This window comes from Procambarus clarkii, chromosome 68 (genome assembly GCF_040958095.1).
Source record: "Procambarus clarkii isolate CNS0578487 chromosome 68, FALCON_Pclarkii_2.0, whole genome shotgun sequence".
Classification (NCBI taxonomy): Eukaryota; Metazoa; Arthropoda; class Malacostraca; order Decapoda; family Cambaridae; genus Procambarus; species Procambarus clarkii.
In genome coordinates, this window is record NC_091217.1 from 9638630 (window position 1) to 9658896 (window position 20267).

General features: G+C 39.5%; 1 protein-coding gene across 1 annotated transcript in view; it reads left to right on the top strand.

The window, feature by feature from the left end:
* The window catches only part of LOC123774704 (doublesex and mab-3 related transcription factor 3, truncated), a 37475-nt gene that overhangs the window by 14480 nt on the left and 2728 nt on the right, over nucleotides 1–20267 (top strand). Inside the window, exon 3 of the mRNA XM_069311018.1 lies at nucleotides 11498–11633. Coding sequence (XP_069167119.1) covers nucleotides 11498–11633 — 136 coding nt within the window. The remainder of the gene's footprint in view (nucleotides 1–11497; nucleotides 11634–20267) is intronic.

Genomic DNA, 20267 nt, shown 5'->3' on the forward strand with positions numbered 1-20267 from the left:
ATGTCAATCTCTTGTGGGTTATTGATTATCAGGTCCCGGTAGTACAGTCTGGTTCGTTTTCGACTCACAGTCGCGAATTCCAGGTTCGAGTCCTGGGCGGCACAGAAATGGTTGGGCGCATTTCCTATCACGTCATGACCCTGTCCACTTTGCAGTAAATAGGTACCCAGGAGTTAGTCAGCTTATTGTGGGGTTGCATCCTGGGCGGGGGTCAGTAATTCGACCTTGGGGGTGACTTCGATATAAGCCTAATGTATATTTTATGTATAAACTGGCTGCCTGTCCCCCGACACAATGAATTATTAATTATTATTAATTCTCTTACCTTCAGGTGTTCGTTAACCAGAACAGCAATGCATCCACTATGCATTGTGGATGCATCTTATATCTCGTACTTGCCTATACTCTTAAAATCACTGATATGTTCCTTGGATGTGAGACCTCCTAAATCTCCTATTTTCTCAATTTCTCCCTATTTTTTTAAAGCAATTTTCAATTTATATTTTAAACATACAGTAATCTTAATATTTGCCAAATAATGCACATGATTTTCTCAATACAGTATATCATATATAAACGTTTCTGGTGATAATTTGACATTTATAACCAACTCATGAGCCTTTTACATTTCATATTTTCTTGAAAAATTCATCATTAAATCTATATTCTTGAGGAGGTCTATTTTCACTCTTCCCCATTGTGTGTACACATTTCGCCATCTGCTAGGTGTCAGTTTTTGCCACCAATATATATTTATATTTAAGTGGTGCATACGTCAGTGGTAATGTAGCTGTCTGTTGGGGTGACGGCACTTCTCTCTTCACCTTCACCTTCCCCCCTCTTAACCTCACTCTCACCCCCTCCCCCCCTCCTAGATACAACAGATGGCAACCTTACTTCAGTATAGCGTTGTCATTTGAGTCGAGTATTATTATTATCGTCGATTAGGTCAAGTACTGTACAGAATTATTATCAGTTGGGTCAGGTATTTTTATGTTGGGTAAGGGACTATTATTAGTTAGGTAAACTATTATAATTTGGGTCAGGTATTATTATCAGTTGAGTACAGTATTATTATTAATAAAACATATAAAATAGTTTGAGTGTGAGTATGACCAACGAAAATGTTGGTGTATTTCAAAAGATGAGAAGCGGTTCGTCCCACGTGACAATCCCTGAAGGAGACGGACAGTTTCAGCTGTGGAAGAGACCAGTGGGTGTGTCATGTTCGATCTGAATCCTAGTTCCAGCTGATCATTTTCTTTCCTCTTAGTTGTGATTGACGAGTATATTAGGTTGTTTAGAGACTTGTATACAAAGAGTGAAACTGAAAGTTTAATGGTGTCCGGGAGGTTACGCAGCTGTTGCTAAATATTGAGTACTTCAGTGTGACCCTATCCGTTCTTGAATGATAATATTCTGACACCCTTCTTGTAATCTTTAAAATAAGCACCTCCACACTCCAGCAGTCATCCACAGCAGCAACTCACCGCTTCATAAGACTAGATGTACAATGATCTTCGTAAATTGTCGTATAAAGTATGTACAAATATATTCACTCCTTATAAACGGCTTCCACAGAGTCTTGCATTCTATACCCCGTGAGTTGCCCACACTCACTCCTCGCGTCCTCACACACTCGCCCTCTTCCCGATGTTCCTCACCTTCTCCTACCATCATAGTCACTTTTATACAATCTCTCCGCCAGTCTATTATAATATACGTTCAACATATCCAAACCATCTATTTACGCTCTCATAAATCTTTAAACTTTTAGTTTTTTGAACCTCACGGATCTCCGTATCATTTTCATTCATAATTATATTATTAAACTATTAATTTGTATAGTTCTAGCTCTTGATTTGGCGCGTCCATGTCACACCCTCATCTGAATTATGCAAAGGGGTCGGTAAAGCACTCCTTCAAGCAACTTTCTGCTCATATATATTGGCCCAACGGGGACATGAAGCCGGCGTAATTTTTAAGGTACCCTATTATTCCAAAGGCTTTTGTCAGTTGTATTTTGAACGAGTCTTGGCATTTACGATATCGGCGGGAAGGTAGTATCATAGATTTATTACCCAATAGGTAATTACGAATGTTGAACATGAAATTGTTGCCTGTTGACCAGACCACACACTAGAAGTTGAAGGGACGACGACGTTTCGGTCCGTCCTGGACCATTCTCAAGTCTATTGAGACTTGAGAATGGTCCAGGACGGACCGAAACGTCGTCGTCCCTTCAACTTCTAGTGTGTGGTCTGGTCAACATACTTCAGCCACGTTATTGTGACTCATCGCCTGCAAATTGTTTCCTCTTTTACGAGCTTCATTAGAACTTTTCAGCTTGTTCGGTATTTTAAGGTTCAATGTGATCTCCTGTCATGTTCTTTTTGTAGTGTTGTTATCCCTGAGGCCCTCAATCTTTCCTGGTATGAGAACTAACTTAGATCCGAGATGATTTTTGTTGCTCTCGATGAACCTTTTCCAAATCAGTTGCTATTCAGAAGGTGAGGTTTTCAGACAGTAATCCACACGAGGGCACAATAGGGAGTTGTACAAGCGAACAATCTCTATTTTCCTTGAAGTTTGAGATTCTTTTGTATATTAAGGTTTGGTTGACTCTTTTTCTCAGGCAGCTCCTACTAGCTGAACAAATTTCAACACCTGGTGAATCATTTCTCTGAGGTCCTTTACATTTTTCAATCTGTAGCAGGGTCGTGCTTTTGATATGGTAGTTATGAATTGTATTGTTAAGTTCTACCCGCAGTCTTGCATTTTAATACTGAAGAGGATCAGCCCGTCTTCTGACCTTCTTTAGTGGTAATGTCGATCGCTTTGCAAGTTCCAAATAACGCTTTTGCTTCCCACTTTACTATAGATCTTTGTTTTATGTAATTAGGGCTTTCATTGTGCCAGCAAATTCCGTTAACTGAATGGTTCACTCTATTTCGATTTCAAATATCAAATTTTATTAATCGCACATCTTAGGAATTTAAACTGATTGACTTCTACCTCTTCTATTATTATTATTATTACTATTATTATTATTATTATTATTATTATTATTATTATTATTATTATTATTAAGAAAATCAGTTGAATCTATGAGGAGGATTCGAATCTGAACTCTGGGTACTCATGGCTCCAACTTATTTTTTCATTGTTACATCACGTTAATGGAATTTCTTTTTGCATTATTATTATTATTATTATTATTATTATTATTATTATTATTATTATTATTATTATTATTTTACGCAAGAAAAATTAATGGGATGTTTTTACTACAAGACAGCATGGCTACGAGCTTGACTCGTCTGATAAGGTGATGTGATAAATGGCGCTGATAAGTGATGTGATAATTGGCGCAGTGAAGGGATGTGACAAATAGCGCAGTGAAGGGATGTGACAAATAGCGCAGTGAAGGGATGTGATAAATGGAGCAGTGAAGGGGATGTAATAAATGGAGCGGTGATGGGGATGTGATAAATGGAGCAGTGAAGGGGATGTGATAAATAGAGCAGTGAAGGAATATGACAAATAGCACAGCAAAGGGGATGTGATAAATGGAGCAGTCAATGGGATATGATAAATGAAGCACTGAAGGGGATGTGATAAATACTACGCTGCGTCCCACGTAGGAAGAGGATGACTAAATTTCGTGGCGAATAGCTGCTAATTTATAACTGAAGAGAGCGCAGACCCCAGAGAGAGAGAGAGAGAGAGAGGGGAGGAAGAATACCACCGGTAATAGATACCTTACTGGCGGTGGGGCTAAGGGTATCAGGTTGCTGCTACTGGATAATGCTACCAGTTTTCACTATTGGCACAGTCATGGTGTAAATACCACTAACATTGGTGACTGTGAACACCGAGGCGTTTAAAACGACGGTCTTCTCTGACATTCTATTGTGATTCATATGTGAGAAATTATTGATATGATCAGTTGCAATGTAGTAGGTATTCTGGCTGGCTTATGGCGGTGGTGATATTAAGGGTAGCAGTGCAGTGTGTCCAGACTTTGAGGGAAGCGACGGTGACTGCCTTATTTAACATACTAGTGGGGGGGGAGGGTGAAGTGGACCTGATTAGCTTAGTGTAGTGGGTTCCCGGCGCTGACTCGTCTAATATTGTACATGATACTGTACATCATACAAATTTTGCTTAACGAAATGCGTTATATTTACTTTCTTATATTTTACTTGATAATTGTAATTAAGATTTGCATTACTGAGATTAAGCTTACTGTCGTGTTTTTTATTGGCAACATTCCCTTGCGAAATATTTGGGGTGATAAAATGTTGTGTAATTTACTGATTTCAAATCTAGCACCAAATCAATTACAAGAAAACTTATTCACATATATTTTGCCGTCTCCTAGTTATGGCTCATATGTTCAAGCTGTCGTACAAAATTATGACAATTAATTTACTATAGACTGAAGTACAAAATGTAGACTATTGCAGTAAAAAAAATCTACGTTGTGTACTATTAATTTCATAGAGAATAATAGAAAGAAGGAAATACCTAAACTTCTTTAAGTATTCTCTTCCTAAGCATAGTATCTTGAGGTTATCTTGAGATGATTTCGGGGCTTAGCGTCCCCGCTGCCCGGTCCTCGACCAGGCCTCCTTTTTGTTACACATCCCCAGGAAGCAGTCCGTAGCAGCTGTCTAACTCCCTGGTACCTATTTACTGTTAGGTAACAGGGGCATCAGGGTGAAAGAATGTGCAAAAGGGTGAAAGAAACTCTGCCCATTTGTTTCCGCCCCCACCGGGGATCGAACCAGGGACCTCAGGACTACGAATCTGAAGCGCTGTCCACTCAGCTGTCAGGCCCCTTGGTACAATACATATATGTACTAAATTAGGCCTAAGATTGTATATGTTAAGTCTAAAATTACTTATTTAGGCCCTAGCACAGATTAGGTTAAGTTTGTTTTATTTTTATCTGCCCTTTAGATTTCCATTTGTACAAAACGATAACTTTCTCAGGTACACATTCCAGTCAGAGAGGCTATAGCTTCTATCATTTTTGGAGAATGTGTTGGATATGTGATAGGATTTAATAATTAGTTATATATATGAAAAATACCCCAGAAGTGGTGTTGTGTAAGTGCGCATAATAAGTGTTCTTTCTTTATAGACTTGTGTAGTGTGGCAGACTGCTGTACTAGTCGAGAGCCCGTATTTGCTTTGCATCATGGCTAGGCTGCGGGTTTTGTTGCTATAATTCTGGTACGCCACAATTACTCCAGTTTCATTTGCCTTTTCATGAATTTATGATCCACAGGACGTAACTTCATTATATTGGGTTTGTCATTATTCATTATTAAACGGAAACTGATTTATTATTAAAATACTAAACGCGGACGATATCCAGACTTTGCCAATACTACCGGACAAAGATTATCGTACCCAGTCCTCCTCTTCGTGATGCTGACGCAAAAACCCAAATACTTTGATTGTATCGATCATTTATGCATCAATTAGATCACATCAAAGGCGTAGGTATAGTGGAGACACTATCAGTAATATTGTGTTTCACGATTACCCAATGTCAACATTGATCGAAATGGACCATGCACCAACCAAAGTGACCTATGTCTTGTTGGAGCTTTTATATGCAACAATTATATATTTTTTATACTGAAAAGTATATTAATTTATGTTATTGTAGATATTTAATGTTCTAAAAGCAACTAATATCTGTGAGACAAACACACACACACACACACACACACACACACACACACACACACACACACACACACACACACACACACACACACACACACACACACAATCGTGCTAGGTTGGCCAACATATGAACTGCCTTTAGAAACTTGTGTAAGGAATCGTTCAGGAACCCTGTATACCACTTATGTCAGATCAATCCTGGAATATGCAGCTCCTGCCTGGAGTCCATATCTAGTTAAACACAAGACAAAGTTCGAGTAGATTGAGCGGTATGCCACCAGACTTGTCCCAGAACTGAGAGGTATGAGCTACGAGGAAAGGCTGAAGGAGCTGAACCTCACGTCCCTGGAAAGCAGAAGAGTAAGAGGAGATATGATAACCACCTACAAAATTTTCAGGGGAATTGACAGGGTGGACAAAGACAAACTTTTCAGCACGGGTGGAACACGAACACGGGGACACAGGTGGAAACTTAGTACCCAAATGAGCCACAGAGACATTAGAAAGAATTTTTTCAGTGTCAGAGTAGTTAGTAAATGGAATGCATTAGGAAGTGATGTGGAGGTGGTGGTGAAACTGTGGTGGAGGCTGACTCCATACACAGTTTCAAATGTAGATATGATAGAGTCCAGTAGGCTCGGGAATCTGTACACCAGTTGATTGACAGTTGAGAGGCGGGACCAAAGAGACAAAGCTCAACTCCCTCAAGCACAAATAGGTGAGTACATACGTTCGCACGTACACAGCCTGGTAGACGAATAGACAGCGCTCAGGGGGGCGGGGGGTAGTAGTCCCAAGGGCTCGAATTCGATTCCCGGCCGTGGTAGAAACAAATAGGGAGTTTCTCTCAGCTGATACGCCTGTTGACCTAGCAGTAAACAGGTCGTGTGGCCACGTCTGTAGTAGAAAATAATAATAAAATAAAAAAATAAGTAAACAGGTAGCTGGGATTTAGACCGGTGCTACGGGCTCCATCCTGGGGATGTGTGTTAAGATAAATATATGTAGTAGATATGATAGGGGAAAATGAGTCGGGAGTCAGTATATTTGACAACCGACGGTTAGAAAGGCGGGGTCCAAGAGTTAGTAGCTCGATCCTGCAGGCACAAATAGGTGAGTACACAAAAGTTCGTAAATGGAAAGCAGCGAAGGCCAAAAACTAGTTAAGAAAGGCTGCAATCATATAAGGAGAAGACTGAGTCCGACCTGTTCTCTTACTGAAGACACTACACTCTATATTGCAATACTGACGTTTCATGGGCCTAATGATCATCAACTTCGATAGGTTATGTAAGTGGGGTCTTATATAAACGATCTGAGAAAGTAGATTCATTCATGTCATTTTTTGCTGATTATGCCAAACTGATTAGGATAATAAAGAGTCAGAATTAGTAGTCGATATCAGATCAAGTCTCACGTGAACCTTAAGTACACATAAACATAATAACTTATCCAGAGCACTCGCAAAATCAACACAAAAAACGAGCATGGGTTCGGGAACTGCAAATCTTTCCTCAGAAATCTGATAAAATTGTATGACAGAGCGGCATAATTCAGACAGGACAGTGAAGGATGGGGCACACTGAACATAGTCGGACTGTTTGAAAATCTTTGATGCGGTACTTTACATGACACAGTGTACATGTTGGAGACACAAGCAGAGAGAGAGAGAGAGATAGTCAAGGTATTACAGTCGATAAGTGAGTGCTTAAGGAAAAATTCTCGGTGAGGGTCCCACAGTTGTCAGTATGAGGGCCTAGCCTTTCCTGATGTTTGTAACTGATTTATAGAGGATAGACTCATTGCTGTCACAGTACTGATGCCTTAAACAATTTTGAGGAGGATGCACACCAATGAATCATGCAAGGAACTTTTGACAAATTGAAATTAATTATATAATTATTGTCTGCATTTAACTCCAGTAATAAAAATGGATGTTGAGGACAGCACGACATGTAAAGGTTTCCCTTGCACTGTGCATCTATTATATTAAGTATAGTTGTAATATGAGATTCTATCTAATTTGTAAATTGAGTTTTCAAGTATGTGTTGGGCTGGCTTTGAGTCACATAAAATTATCTCTTCTATGTTTTTCAGTGTATTAGTAGGTAGTTTTAGTGCAGCTAAATCTGTTTCTGTTGAGCTTAGCCAGTTGCTTACTAGTTGTACTGTATATATATATCAAATACTTATGTAAGACTTACAGGCTGCTACAGTATGACCTGTTGACATCTGAACAGAGTACGAACTGTGATCAAGGTGAATAAACTGAAGGAAGAGGTGGGTAAGCAAGCAAGCACATACAGGTTTGCTCAGTGCCTCTGCATGAAGCAGGCTACTTGCAACAAGAGAATAAATACTATCTAAGAGGGATGCAAATTCTTATGTATGTAGGAATGTATGATAATTGTATGCATGATAGGAAGCTGTAAGGAGCAGAATATATGCTACGTACAGTATATATCATATTATATATATATATATGTAGCATATATTGTGTACTGACAGGACCTTGTTAATATTGTAACCACTAATTTATAAATATCCATTCAAATCAAGAGTTATAGTTTGTCTTCCTGCCTTTGCTGAGGTATGTAGTCCATAAAAAATAATCTATTAGTAGAAAAACGTATGAAGCATAAGGTAATTTGGTGCGTCATAAAGGAACCGGTGCTGATGCATAATGGAAATAAGCGCTATGTAAAGTATTGGTTAGAATTATTATTATTAACATCTTTATTGACAAAATTAATTACAATTTTGCCTAATCTGAGGATTTCAATTATGCCTTATTAAAGTGAGGATAATGCTGGTATTCACTGTCACGTAGGACAGAGGGTCATACATAAGACAATAGATTTAAGGTGTAAACTGAAGCACATATATATTATGGTTACAATCAATGTTTTAATGTATGGATATGTAAAAACAACTTTCTATTGTGCACTGCAACACAAGGGCAGGGATGGGTTCATAAGTGATGCAGCTTAGAAGTAATATAAAAAAAAATTGGTTAGAAGGGATGGGTAGAGGCAGCAGCAACCCACAAGATGGCTGGCGCGGCGCCCGGGATCGATGAGCTCTTCCCGACACCGCAATAAACTCTGAAGTCTTTTGTATTTGTTTTCACCACAGACGTGGCCATACATTTACAATGCTAATTAGCATATATACATTTTCTTGTATCCTCCATGGACAGGGTACGAGATCTGTTATACATATAGTTCAGTGATTTATTTGAACAGTCAACAACAGAAGATGATTGTAGTGCTTTTTAAAAAGGTAATGTAACCTACATACATAAATACATACATTTACGTCTGTCTTACGTAAACAGTGTTCAAGGTAATTTCTTTTATATGTAATATGATTAACGTGCATTTAAAAACCCCGACCGTCCAAGGCATTGAATAAATTCACATTAATGCATTAATAAACCTATGTATCTATATATTTACGTATGTAGCTTAGCCTAACATTGTAAAAGCACTACGATCACCTTCTGTGGTTGTTCAATAAATCTCTGAACTGTATGTTCGACAAATCTTTCACCCTGTCCATGGAGGACAGAAGAAAGTGTATATACGCTAGTTAGCATTGTAAATGTGTGGCCACGTCTGTGGTAGAAAATAATAATAATAATAATAATAATAATAAAAGGCATTGAACACCATTCCCTTCCCCCCGTCCCATCCCAAATCGTAATCCTCATCTCTTCTTAGTGCTATATAGTCGTAATGGCTTAGCATTTTCTCCTGATAGTTATCTTACCTTCCGAATTCAAATGTGTCACCGACAAATTATTTGTTTGCTCTTCGTCTTTATAACAAGCGGCAGTACGACTGGGCTGCATTATAATTTTGTGTAGGCCCTATCTTGAGATGATTTCGGGGCTTAGCGTTCCCGCGGCCCGGTCCTCGACCAGGCCTCCTTTTTGTTACACCCCCCCCCCAGGAAGCAGCCCGTAGCAGCTGTCTAACTCCCAGGTACCTATTTACTGCTTGGTAACAAGGGGCATCAGTGTGAAAGAAACATTTTGCCCATTTGTCTCCGCATCCACCGGGGGATCGAACCCGGAATCTCAGGACTACGAATCCGAAGCGCTGTCCACCCAGCTGTCAGTGTAGGAGACTACAATAATAAAGAGACCAGGGGCTAAATTCACGAAGTAGTTACGCCAGCACTTACGAACCTGTACATCTTTTCTCAATCTTTAGCGGCTTTGTTTACAATTATTAAACAGTTAATGAGCTCCGAAGCACCAGGAGGCTGTTTATAACAATAACAATAGTTAATTGGAACGTTTTCATGCTTGTAAACAGTTTGATAAATGTAACCAAATGCGTCAAAGATTGAGGAAAGATGTACACGTTCGTAAATACTTGCGTAACTGCTTCGTGAATTTGGCCCCAGGTCGCCGCTAGTAGTCGCATCACTCTTAATTGTACACAATAAGTTGTTGGCTGTACATTTGTTCATTCCAGCCACAACTGTGATGATCTGTATAAATCATCTGGCAATTCGGGTACTAAATCTAAATATAAATATAAATTTTGGGTAACCAGTGGCCCAAATTTTGAGCCACCGGCTCCCTCAAATTCACAAATTTTGAGGGAGAACAGAACACTGGACGCGTGGTCCTTTGGTGGCAGAGTTTCTTTCACCCTGATGCCCCTGTTACCTAGCAGTAAATAGGTACCTGGGGGTGGAGGCCTGGTCAAGGACCGGGCCGCGGGAACACTAAAAGTCCCGAAATCATCTCAAGATAACCTCAAGATAACCACCAGTGACTATTCCAAAGGGGAGGTTGTTGCCACTGTTGTACGGCTGATAAATGCCCACAAATCCCAGCTTCTGATGGAACCTTCTTGAGGATATAATTCCTTTAAAATAATATGAATGAAAGGTATTTTATTTTTATCAAATACAATTTTAAATCTAATAGAATCACGGGGTACCTAGGTGCTTATAAAAGGATAAAGTGAGAGGTGAGGTCAGAACGATGGAAGATTGCCACAATTAGTATTTTTCTTATATTGATTTCGCAAGTAGGTCTGGCTCACTGAATTAAGCTTATTTCTGATCGATTGTGCTGTAGTGTTAAATAGCTGCAGATGTGCTCATTTTCTTAAAATATCTTTTTCCTCTGTAGTTACTTATCGTTGTTACCTCCGCAGTTTTTAGAGCTTCAGGGATCTCGCCTGTGTAAGCTCCTCCATATTACATTCAGTATCCAGATGTGTTGTAGCCTGCATTGCTCTATAAGTATAGTTCCAGGAGTCAGACCTCAGCCGAGTGCACGGGCAACCCGGTACTAGCTTTGCCTAAATCTCAAAGATTTCTGTTGGTATCAGACTTATGATTAGTAGTAATGAAGAGCTCATGAAAATCATACAGCATCGTCTGCTTTACAGTCCCTGTCGAATAGTTAAACATGAATTCTTACTGGGTGTTTTCAGGGTTTAGCTAAATTTGTTAACGCCTATGATTTTTGGATTTGCATATACAATGTTTTTGATTTACTTGAATTGCTAATTTTTCCGTTTTATATAAGCGCTTTAGTTTCTGTTTTCTTCCGATTTTTTTTATGTAGATTCAGTTTCCATAGTTGGAAATTTGCGGCTGTTTCATTTTCTTGTCACTCTTCTCACAAATGTTTAAGCGTCTGTATTCCTTTTCTATATTTGACTTCTCGGTCTTGCTTATGTATGCTTATGGTATCCAAACTCTGCCCGATTCTACGTTACAATTCTCTATATAGTGGATAAATAATGGTATTGTTGTTCTCGTACAGGTGGCGCTGAAGAGGCAACAGGCAGCGGAAGACGCCATCGCTATGACATTCAGAGTGGCGGCCACGGGCACCACCTGCCCCTTCCTTCCACAGGGACCCATCTTCGGACTCCCAGTCACTGAACCACTGGTCAAAGGTAAACCTAATTATTTATATCCCCCCCCCAAGCACCTGCTCTGCAGCTAAGGTAACTCATGCAACAAATACATGGCCAAATGAATTGCTTGTTCCACAGCTCTCTGCGCTTGCTCGGTAAACTTAACCACGAATGTAATTTGTTATTATTAGTTCTAAGATTACAATATCTGTCTAAACGTCACCTGTTCTTTAACACAGTAAATTTTCCAATGTTTGTTGTGAGATGAATGGAACACAAAAATGTGATTCCGTAATACATATGGGGAAAAGTTGACTTTCCTACAAAATATGACTCGCGTCAAAACATGGTTTCAATGTAAAATACTTTAGAAAGTCGACATAGAAACCACGAAAATAAAAAAAAGAAGGAAAAGAAAACTCAGACCAATCAGGAGGAGTACACGGGAAACCACCAGATAAATAAGCCTTCTGCAGCTCCATTATCTTCTGTTATATGAACAGATAAATAAGATAATAAAGATGCAGAAAAGAAACACCGAAACAGCTTACGTTTCGGGTTCTAATTTGCTTTGATAATGATGAAATTGATGTTACTGGTGATGGCACAATATTTATATTGAAAATAAAAGTATATAATAAAGAATCATGAAGTAAATATAGATGATTAAGTAAGGGACATGTGTTAAGAATGATAATGAAGATGATAGTTGGCACTGGTTGTTGGCAATGAAAACGCCCAACACCGGAGATGAAGAGCATGCTTAAGCATGCATGAATGCTGAAGATGAAGATGAATGATGAGCATGCATGCTGAAGAGCATGGAGGTGATGAGGATGCCTAATGATGCTGATGAGTATACCTAACGCTGGAGATGAAGAGCATGCCTAACAATGGCGGTGATGAACATAACCATGGAGATAATGAGATTGGTATTATACATTAAACAATTACAAGAGAAGCCTCTAACAATTCCCGCTTCGCGTCTGCGTCGTTGAGGTCGACTCTTAGCTCTAAGTGTCACCCAGACCGCCCTCAACTCCATCACAAATAAGCTACTTAAAGATGTTGACGCACAAGACATGTTTCCTCTGTCACCTTGCCCCAGATGTGCCTTGTCAGCAGACTTGCCAGACTGGGCGAGGCAGTGCGTTTTAGAGCGTTGATGGTAGTGCTTACCTGACACAGGGCTGCAGGGAAGTGAGATCTAGCTCTTTATGCCCCGCCTGCTAACATTCTTGTATTGGTGCCGATTTAATTTAACCTTTTCTAACGTTCAATTCGATGTTAAATCTGACCTTAAAGTTGTGAATGGAGGTGACTTCCACAACTTCCTTTTTTCAGTGCATTCCACTTGTTGACTATCAGTACATTTCTTACTGAACATTTCTTCCTTCGATTGATTTTCATTTGTAGCTTCCACCTATTACTTTTTCTCTGTTTAAAGTGGCTGTGAAAGTCCACCTTTTGTATTTTCCCACAGTATCTTCTGTGTTGTGATCGTATCCACTCCACTTTCTTGTGAAATTTAATTCCCTTGACCTATCCTCGTATTTTAACCCTCTCAACTCTGGCACTAACCCTATTACAGACATCTGTAAATTTTAAATATTGGTTTTGAGTTTTACGAGGTGCGGATTTCAGGCCGGTACTGCGTATTCTAGTATCGATCCTACATGGGGTTGTAAAGAATGTCTTTAAGGAGTAATGATTTAGTTTGATTAAGGTGTTCTGATGTTTGTCGACTTCCAAAATGCTACAGATATTATGCTGTAAATGCGTGCCTCTGGTGTTAGTGTTAAGATTATGCCTATTCCCAAATACTTTCTTGTACACCAGCTTTTAATAAACAGTATCAAATGCTTTTTAACATGTTCAGTTTACCCAATCTGTTTTTTCCGTCGTATTTTGTTAACCTTGCCATAGACCTCAATCAAGTTGGCTAGGTATGACTTTTCCACTACATTCATGCTGACATTCCACTACAAAGTACAGTGTATTCTCTATAAATGTTCTACTGTTCTCAACTTGATTACTTTTTCCAGCATTTTACACGCAAGCACCATAAGGCGCATTTCACTGAGTCTGTCCTTGTAGTCTGTTGCACATTTCTTGAATTTTGTAAATTTTCTTTTGATTATCTGGTAAAGATAATCAAAGCTAGTACTATAATCTAGTACTTGTATCATGTGAGTGATGTACTATACAGTATATTTTGAAAAATATTTTATCAAAGTTCCTGAAAGCTTGCATTTGCTACTGCAGTTATTTAATTTATGTGTGTCTCTGGTTATGGGATTGGCTCTATGTCAACTCCCAAGTCTGTAGTTGAAGGTGCCTCTCAACTGTATATTCATCTTTTACCTTGCACATTAGGGGGCTGAAATCTAATTGATATTTGAAAGACAGGCCCTATAGATATTCTAGATTCGTCTTGAGGTTTCCATTCAACATCCTTAAACATCGACAAGAGGGATTAAATGTTTTTGCGTAGATCATTTACATAAACTTTTAGCAAGAAGGTTTATAGAACTGATCCTTTTTTGACGCATGATAAATACTGTATGTCCATTTTACCTATTAAACTGTTATTTTGTCTATTTTGTTTGTTGTTTATTCTCCGATTTATTTTAGCATTCCGTTGTTTATGCCAGCTTGTTTTTCTACTATATTCAGTAGTCTCTCGTGAGGGGAAAAATGGTAAAGGCTTTCTAGCAGTTGAATAATAGTCTGTCCACCTCACTCTTTCCTGTGTGATCTCGGGCTACCTGTCATAGAACTCAAAAGGGTTTGTGAGGCATGTCTTGCTACTATATAAGCCGAGCCTACTGAGGAAATATTACACGGTAAGGTCACACCACTGCGACCTTGTTGTGGGGTAAGCTCCCAGCAACACGGGTCGTCTCGGAGGGTGAGGGAGCGTCTCGGCCAATAATACGGCTAAGTGACACCTTCCCGTTGTGCGCCCGCTGACTCTGTTTGTATCACCGGGAGGGGGGAACGGGCAGAGCTGGGGTGTCGGGGAGAGGGGAGAGATGGGGTGTTGACGGAGAGCTGGGGTGTTGACGGGGAGAGCTGGGGTGTTGACAGGGAGAGCTAGGGTGTTGACAGGAAGAGCTGGGGTGTTGACAGGGAGAGCTGGGGTGTTGACAATATAAGCTGGGGTGTTACTGGGACATAAGGCACTATACAGCATGATAAGAATGTAAGCAGGGGTGGAAACAGACCTCGATCTGAGGAATTAAATATTACAGCCTGGTAGAAGAATGATGAATAGTTTAGTGTGTCTGTGTGAGTGTTGGTGGATGTAGGAATTCGTCTGCATACATACAATACCCACTATACAACTATTGTATATAGATGCTGCAGTACTGGGCTTTTGTATATAGATGATGTAGTATTAGCATACTGAATGCAGATACTGTAGTGCTAGCCTACAGTATGATGATGCTGTATTACTAGCCTGCTGTAAATAGATGGTGAAATGTTACCCTACTCGAAGAATTAGCTTAGCTGAATGGTTAAGATAAAGTTGTCGAGAACACAACGAATATCAAGTTTCTGAAAGTGTAATATAAAGTTCAGTGTGACCTGAGAAATATGCAAGATCGTTGCTTGAAAGTTTATGATATATGGGTATAAAAAAGGAGGGTTTATGCATGGGGTAAAATAGCAAGAGGTGGAACAGTCGGAGATTTTAAAATCTCGATTGATTTTTTACGCATTTAAGTGTAAGAATTAACCGGTGAACATGAAAGAATACTTGTTAAATATTTTGACCAAACCACCCACTTTTTTTTTACACTAGAAAGTGACGGGACGACGACGTTTCGGTCCGTCCTGGACCATTCTTAAGTCGATTGTTGTTAAATATTTGTTCACATTAGATGTGAAGCGTGTCTTCCAAGGTCGCCATATGTCCAGTGCGCGAGCTGACGACGGTAAATAGCGCTAAATAACTCAATATGAATAATGTTAAATAGCTCAACAACGCTGGTATGATACACAAAAACGATATGACATGCTTAAGTCGAACAATATGAGGAAGATCAGGGATAAGACTCCGAAGATGGTAAAGTTACAAAGAACAGTTGGCAGCTGGTGTAAGCAGCAGGCAAACATGCCATGGCTGGCAGCTGGTGAAAGCAGCAGGCAAACATGCCATGGCAGGCAGCTGGTGAAAGCAGCATACAGACATGCCATGGCTGGCAGCTGGTGAGAACATCGTACAGGAGCAGGATGGAAGGCATTAGTGGAAGACTAAAATGCTTCAGTCATGGAGTTGTCGAGGTCCAGCTAGGTATGTCGGCCGTGTTATAAGATATAAAACAAAGGAAAGCTGTCTTGGGGTCGGCGAAATCTGCTACTACAACAACTACTTAAATTACTATTACTTATAATGCACAGTGAAAAAAGGAGAGTGCTTATTCATACGTAAGTGAGAGTGAATAAAGATGAGCCTCATTACTCATTCACTCGATTGGGTATAATGTTGAGAATGAGTGAAGATCTCTTATGGGAGTTGCACTACACGAGCCTTGCGTGTGTATTAATAGTTACGAGATAGTTAAGATTTATTTACGTTATTACAATATTTAAAGGGCAATTTGATAATACACAAGTTTTTGTATCCAATATCACCGTTATTAAACCCATATTTAATCTGACTGGCACGCCCAGTGGTGGCTACACATGAAAGTCTGTTTTGTATTTGCGACTAATTACCTTCTACTACTACACACAAAAGAAAAGTGACATACAAGCCTCCTGCAGCCTGCTTTCTTAAACTGTTACTTGCTTCTTCTATATTTCTTATACAGTATTTTTCGCTCACTTCCCTTTCGTCCTCCTTATTATTCTTCCTCTACTTTCTTCCCCATCCATCCTCCTTCTCTTGTCTCCGTGGTAGTTACTGTAGCGCGAGGATGTTTTTCTTAAGTGTTCGCCACTTACACTTCGCCAGCCGCTAATGGAGGCCTGTGGGGGTAACACAAGCCTAACCCCACACTCGTCTAGGGAAGGAAATCCTACTAAGTTGACGGGTAAAAACGCCTTCAGGAGGTAGTGTAAGGTGAGCCAGACGGGAGGCGGGAGGGTGTTTGTGTACGGCAGCTGGGTCTTGTTGCCCCGAGATGGTCCGGCCGGAGTTTACACCGATCAGCTGGCTGGGCGCCTACCATGGTGGTCCCCCTCACTTAGTTTCGCACGCACACCATACTCACGCAACCTGAGGGTCCGCACGCCAAACACCCACATGTAAGCGCGCCTGCGCCGTCACCCCAGCACATCTCCACCGTATTGTTCTATTAAACCATACGTCGAGCATATCTAAATACGATGTGTAACTTCTTACTACTTCACACTACCGTATATTCATACAGTCTATTGTTTACTCATATGTGCCCGGTGTCATTTTTTTGTATCTCTCACACACACACACACACACACACACACACACACACACACACACACACACACACACACACACACACACACACACACACACACACACACACACACACACACACCAAGAAAAAGAGGTGATATGATCACTACATACAAAATAGTAACAGGAATTGATAAAATCGATAGGAAAGATTTCCTGAGACCTGGAACTTTAAGAACAAGAGGTCATAGATTTAAACTAGCTAAACACAGATGCCGAAGAAATATAAGAAAATTCACTTCCGCAAACAGAGTGGTAGACGGTTGGAACAAGTTAGGTGAGAAGGTGGTGGAGGCCAAGACCGTCAGTAGTTTAAAAGCGTTATATGACAAAGAGTGCTGGGAAGACGGGACACCACGAGCGTAGCTCTCTCTCATCCTGTAACTACACTTAGGTAATTACACACACACACACCAATTCTGGAGTATGCGGCCCCATAATGGAGCCCGTATCTTGTCAAGCACAGGACTAAGCTGGAAAAAGTTCAGAGGTATGCACTAGGCTCGTCCCAGAAATAAGAGGCATGAGTTACAAGGAAAGGCTGCATAAAATGCACCTAACGTCGCTTTGAAGACAGGAGAGCTCGGGGAGACATGATTACTACCTACAAAATTATAAGAGGAATCGATAGAGTAGACAAAGATAAATTTATTAACACAGGGGGTACTCGAACAAGGGGACACAGGTGGAAACTGAGTACCCAAATAAGCCACAGGGACGTTAGAATTTTTTTTTCAGTGTCAGAGTAGTTAGCAGATGGAATGCATTAGGCAGTGATGTGGTGGAGGCAGACTCCATACACAGTTTCAAATGTAGATATGATAGAGCCCAGTAGGCTCAGGAATCTGTACACCAGTTGATTGACAGTTGAGAGGCAGGACCAAAGAGCCGAAGCTCAATCCCCGCAAGCACCACAGGGTTCAGTTTTAGCACTAGCAATGCTTATTATCTATGTAAATGATCTACATGAAAGAATCTAAAATTATATGAACATGTTTGCTGATATACCAAGCTATTATGGAAGATAAGAATCTTAGACGATTGGTCATGCCCTCCAAGAAGACATGTACAAAATAAGTGTATGGTGCAAATATTATTTAATGTGAATAAATGCCACGTTTTAAAATGTGGAATAGAAAATAATAGACCACACATACAACCTACACATTATGTGGAAAATCTTTAAATGAATTCTGATAAAGAAAGAGATGGTTGGAACAAGTTAAGTGAGAAGTTGGTGGAGGCCAAAACCGTCAATAGCTTCAAAGCGTCATATGACAAAGGAACGACGAGACACCACGAGCGTAGCTCTCATCCTGTAACTACATTCTATTACTCTAAAGCTTATTCACCTAAATATTTAAACTTGATACTTGAAGACTTACAATGATACATTTTTTCCCTTAAATGAATCAATAAAATTTAAATCAGGCAAACAAATTCTTGTTAACTAATATAACGAATGTATGAGGGCGTTCATTTTATCAGCTCAGCAGAGGAGTGTTTATCATGTAAGGTGCAGTAAGCCAGACAATAATGTGACACAACCTTGTTTTTATGCCAGCCCATCCTCCTGTTTAGGTAGTACTTATAGTAACTATGATGATCATCGTACATATATTGACGTAAAAGGCATTTAGAAAGTAGACATCGGTACTATTGAATTTGGACAAACCGGAAACGTTTTTGTACTGAAGTTGCAAAGAAAACCAAACCTAACCTTCCTAGGCCTAATACCCGCTATCTGATGTATATAGTACATATATGTGCTATACTAGGCCTAGGAATATTTAAGTTTAGTTTTTAGCTTTATTTTTTCGGACTATAAAGTGAACAGTACCAAATTCTAATTGTCCATTACCATTATGTATGTATTATGGTCTACATAGTTATAAAAAGTACTATCTGAACAGGCTGATGGGTTGTTTTATACTTGATACGACTTCAAGAAAAGTAAAGTATGAAGAAATAAATACGAAATATTATTGTGTAAAGAATTTGTTATGTCAGCAAAGATAAATTCTCCTCTAATGAGGAGGAGTGGAAATAAGTGAATTATATATTGTAATCAAGTTTTAAAATTAATATCTAATTCTCTTCTGAGCATTAGTCACATAACATGCGGAAAACTTGTTGCGTGTGACGTACATTACTTCGTATATAAAAAGAGGGCTGCGGGGAGGACCATTAAACATTGCAGATGATGAGTCACAATAACGTGGCTGAAATATGTTGATCAGACCACACATTAGAAAATGAAGGGACGACGACGTTTCGGTCCGTCCTGGACAATTCTCAAGTCGATTGGGAATGGCCCAGGACGGACCGAAACGTCGTTGTCCCTTCATTTTCTAGTGTGTGGTCTGGTCAACACCATTAAACATTAAACACGTTGACTGGATCAATGACCCACGTCTAGCTGAAGGATTTATTGAGGCCACCAAAAGCTTGTGTAAAAGCAGGTGGATCCAGAGACATGCTGACGACTCCGGCAAGGGCCTGCGCGAGGCTCCGCAGTCAACACGCTTCTTTATTATTTTAATGTGAATGTCAAGCGGGTGAAATACTGTCAGCGTGAGAGGGCTTTTCGGTATAATAAGTTTGCTTGTGAGAGAAATCTGTCAGTGCTCGAACCGTAGTTAAGTAAAAGTAGCGGATGGCAACAAAAGCTGGAATATTAGGATATGCAGATGATACAGTGTGAATTGTTAAGTCAAGACGAGAGTTGTGGGCACAAACAGAAGAGTTTACACATATCCACAAGACTGCTGAATGGAACAAAGCACACGCCAACGCTTATAAAAGGCTTGTTTATTTTAGAGAATGTTAAGTGCATGTGGTTGTGATATGGAGATATATCCTATATAGGGAGTGTATACTAAACTAGATTTATATCAATTTATAATAATAATAATAATAATAATAATATTATTACTATTATTATTATTTTCCATTAATGAAGAAAAAATCATTCCACTTAATAAATACGATACAATATTAATTCGTGAGAGATGAGATAACCGCTCAAGCGAATATCTAGATATCGGAAAAATACTAAGATAATTAAAAAATACTGTAATATAATATCCATTAAAATATGTGAATTTTCTTCTCATTGTCCACGTCATTCAAAAACCAATTTCTTATTGTTATTATCGTACTTACTCTAAAATGAATGCAACCAAAGTCTAAAGCTTATAACCAAACAACTATTTTAATTACGCAGT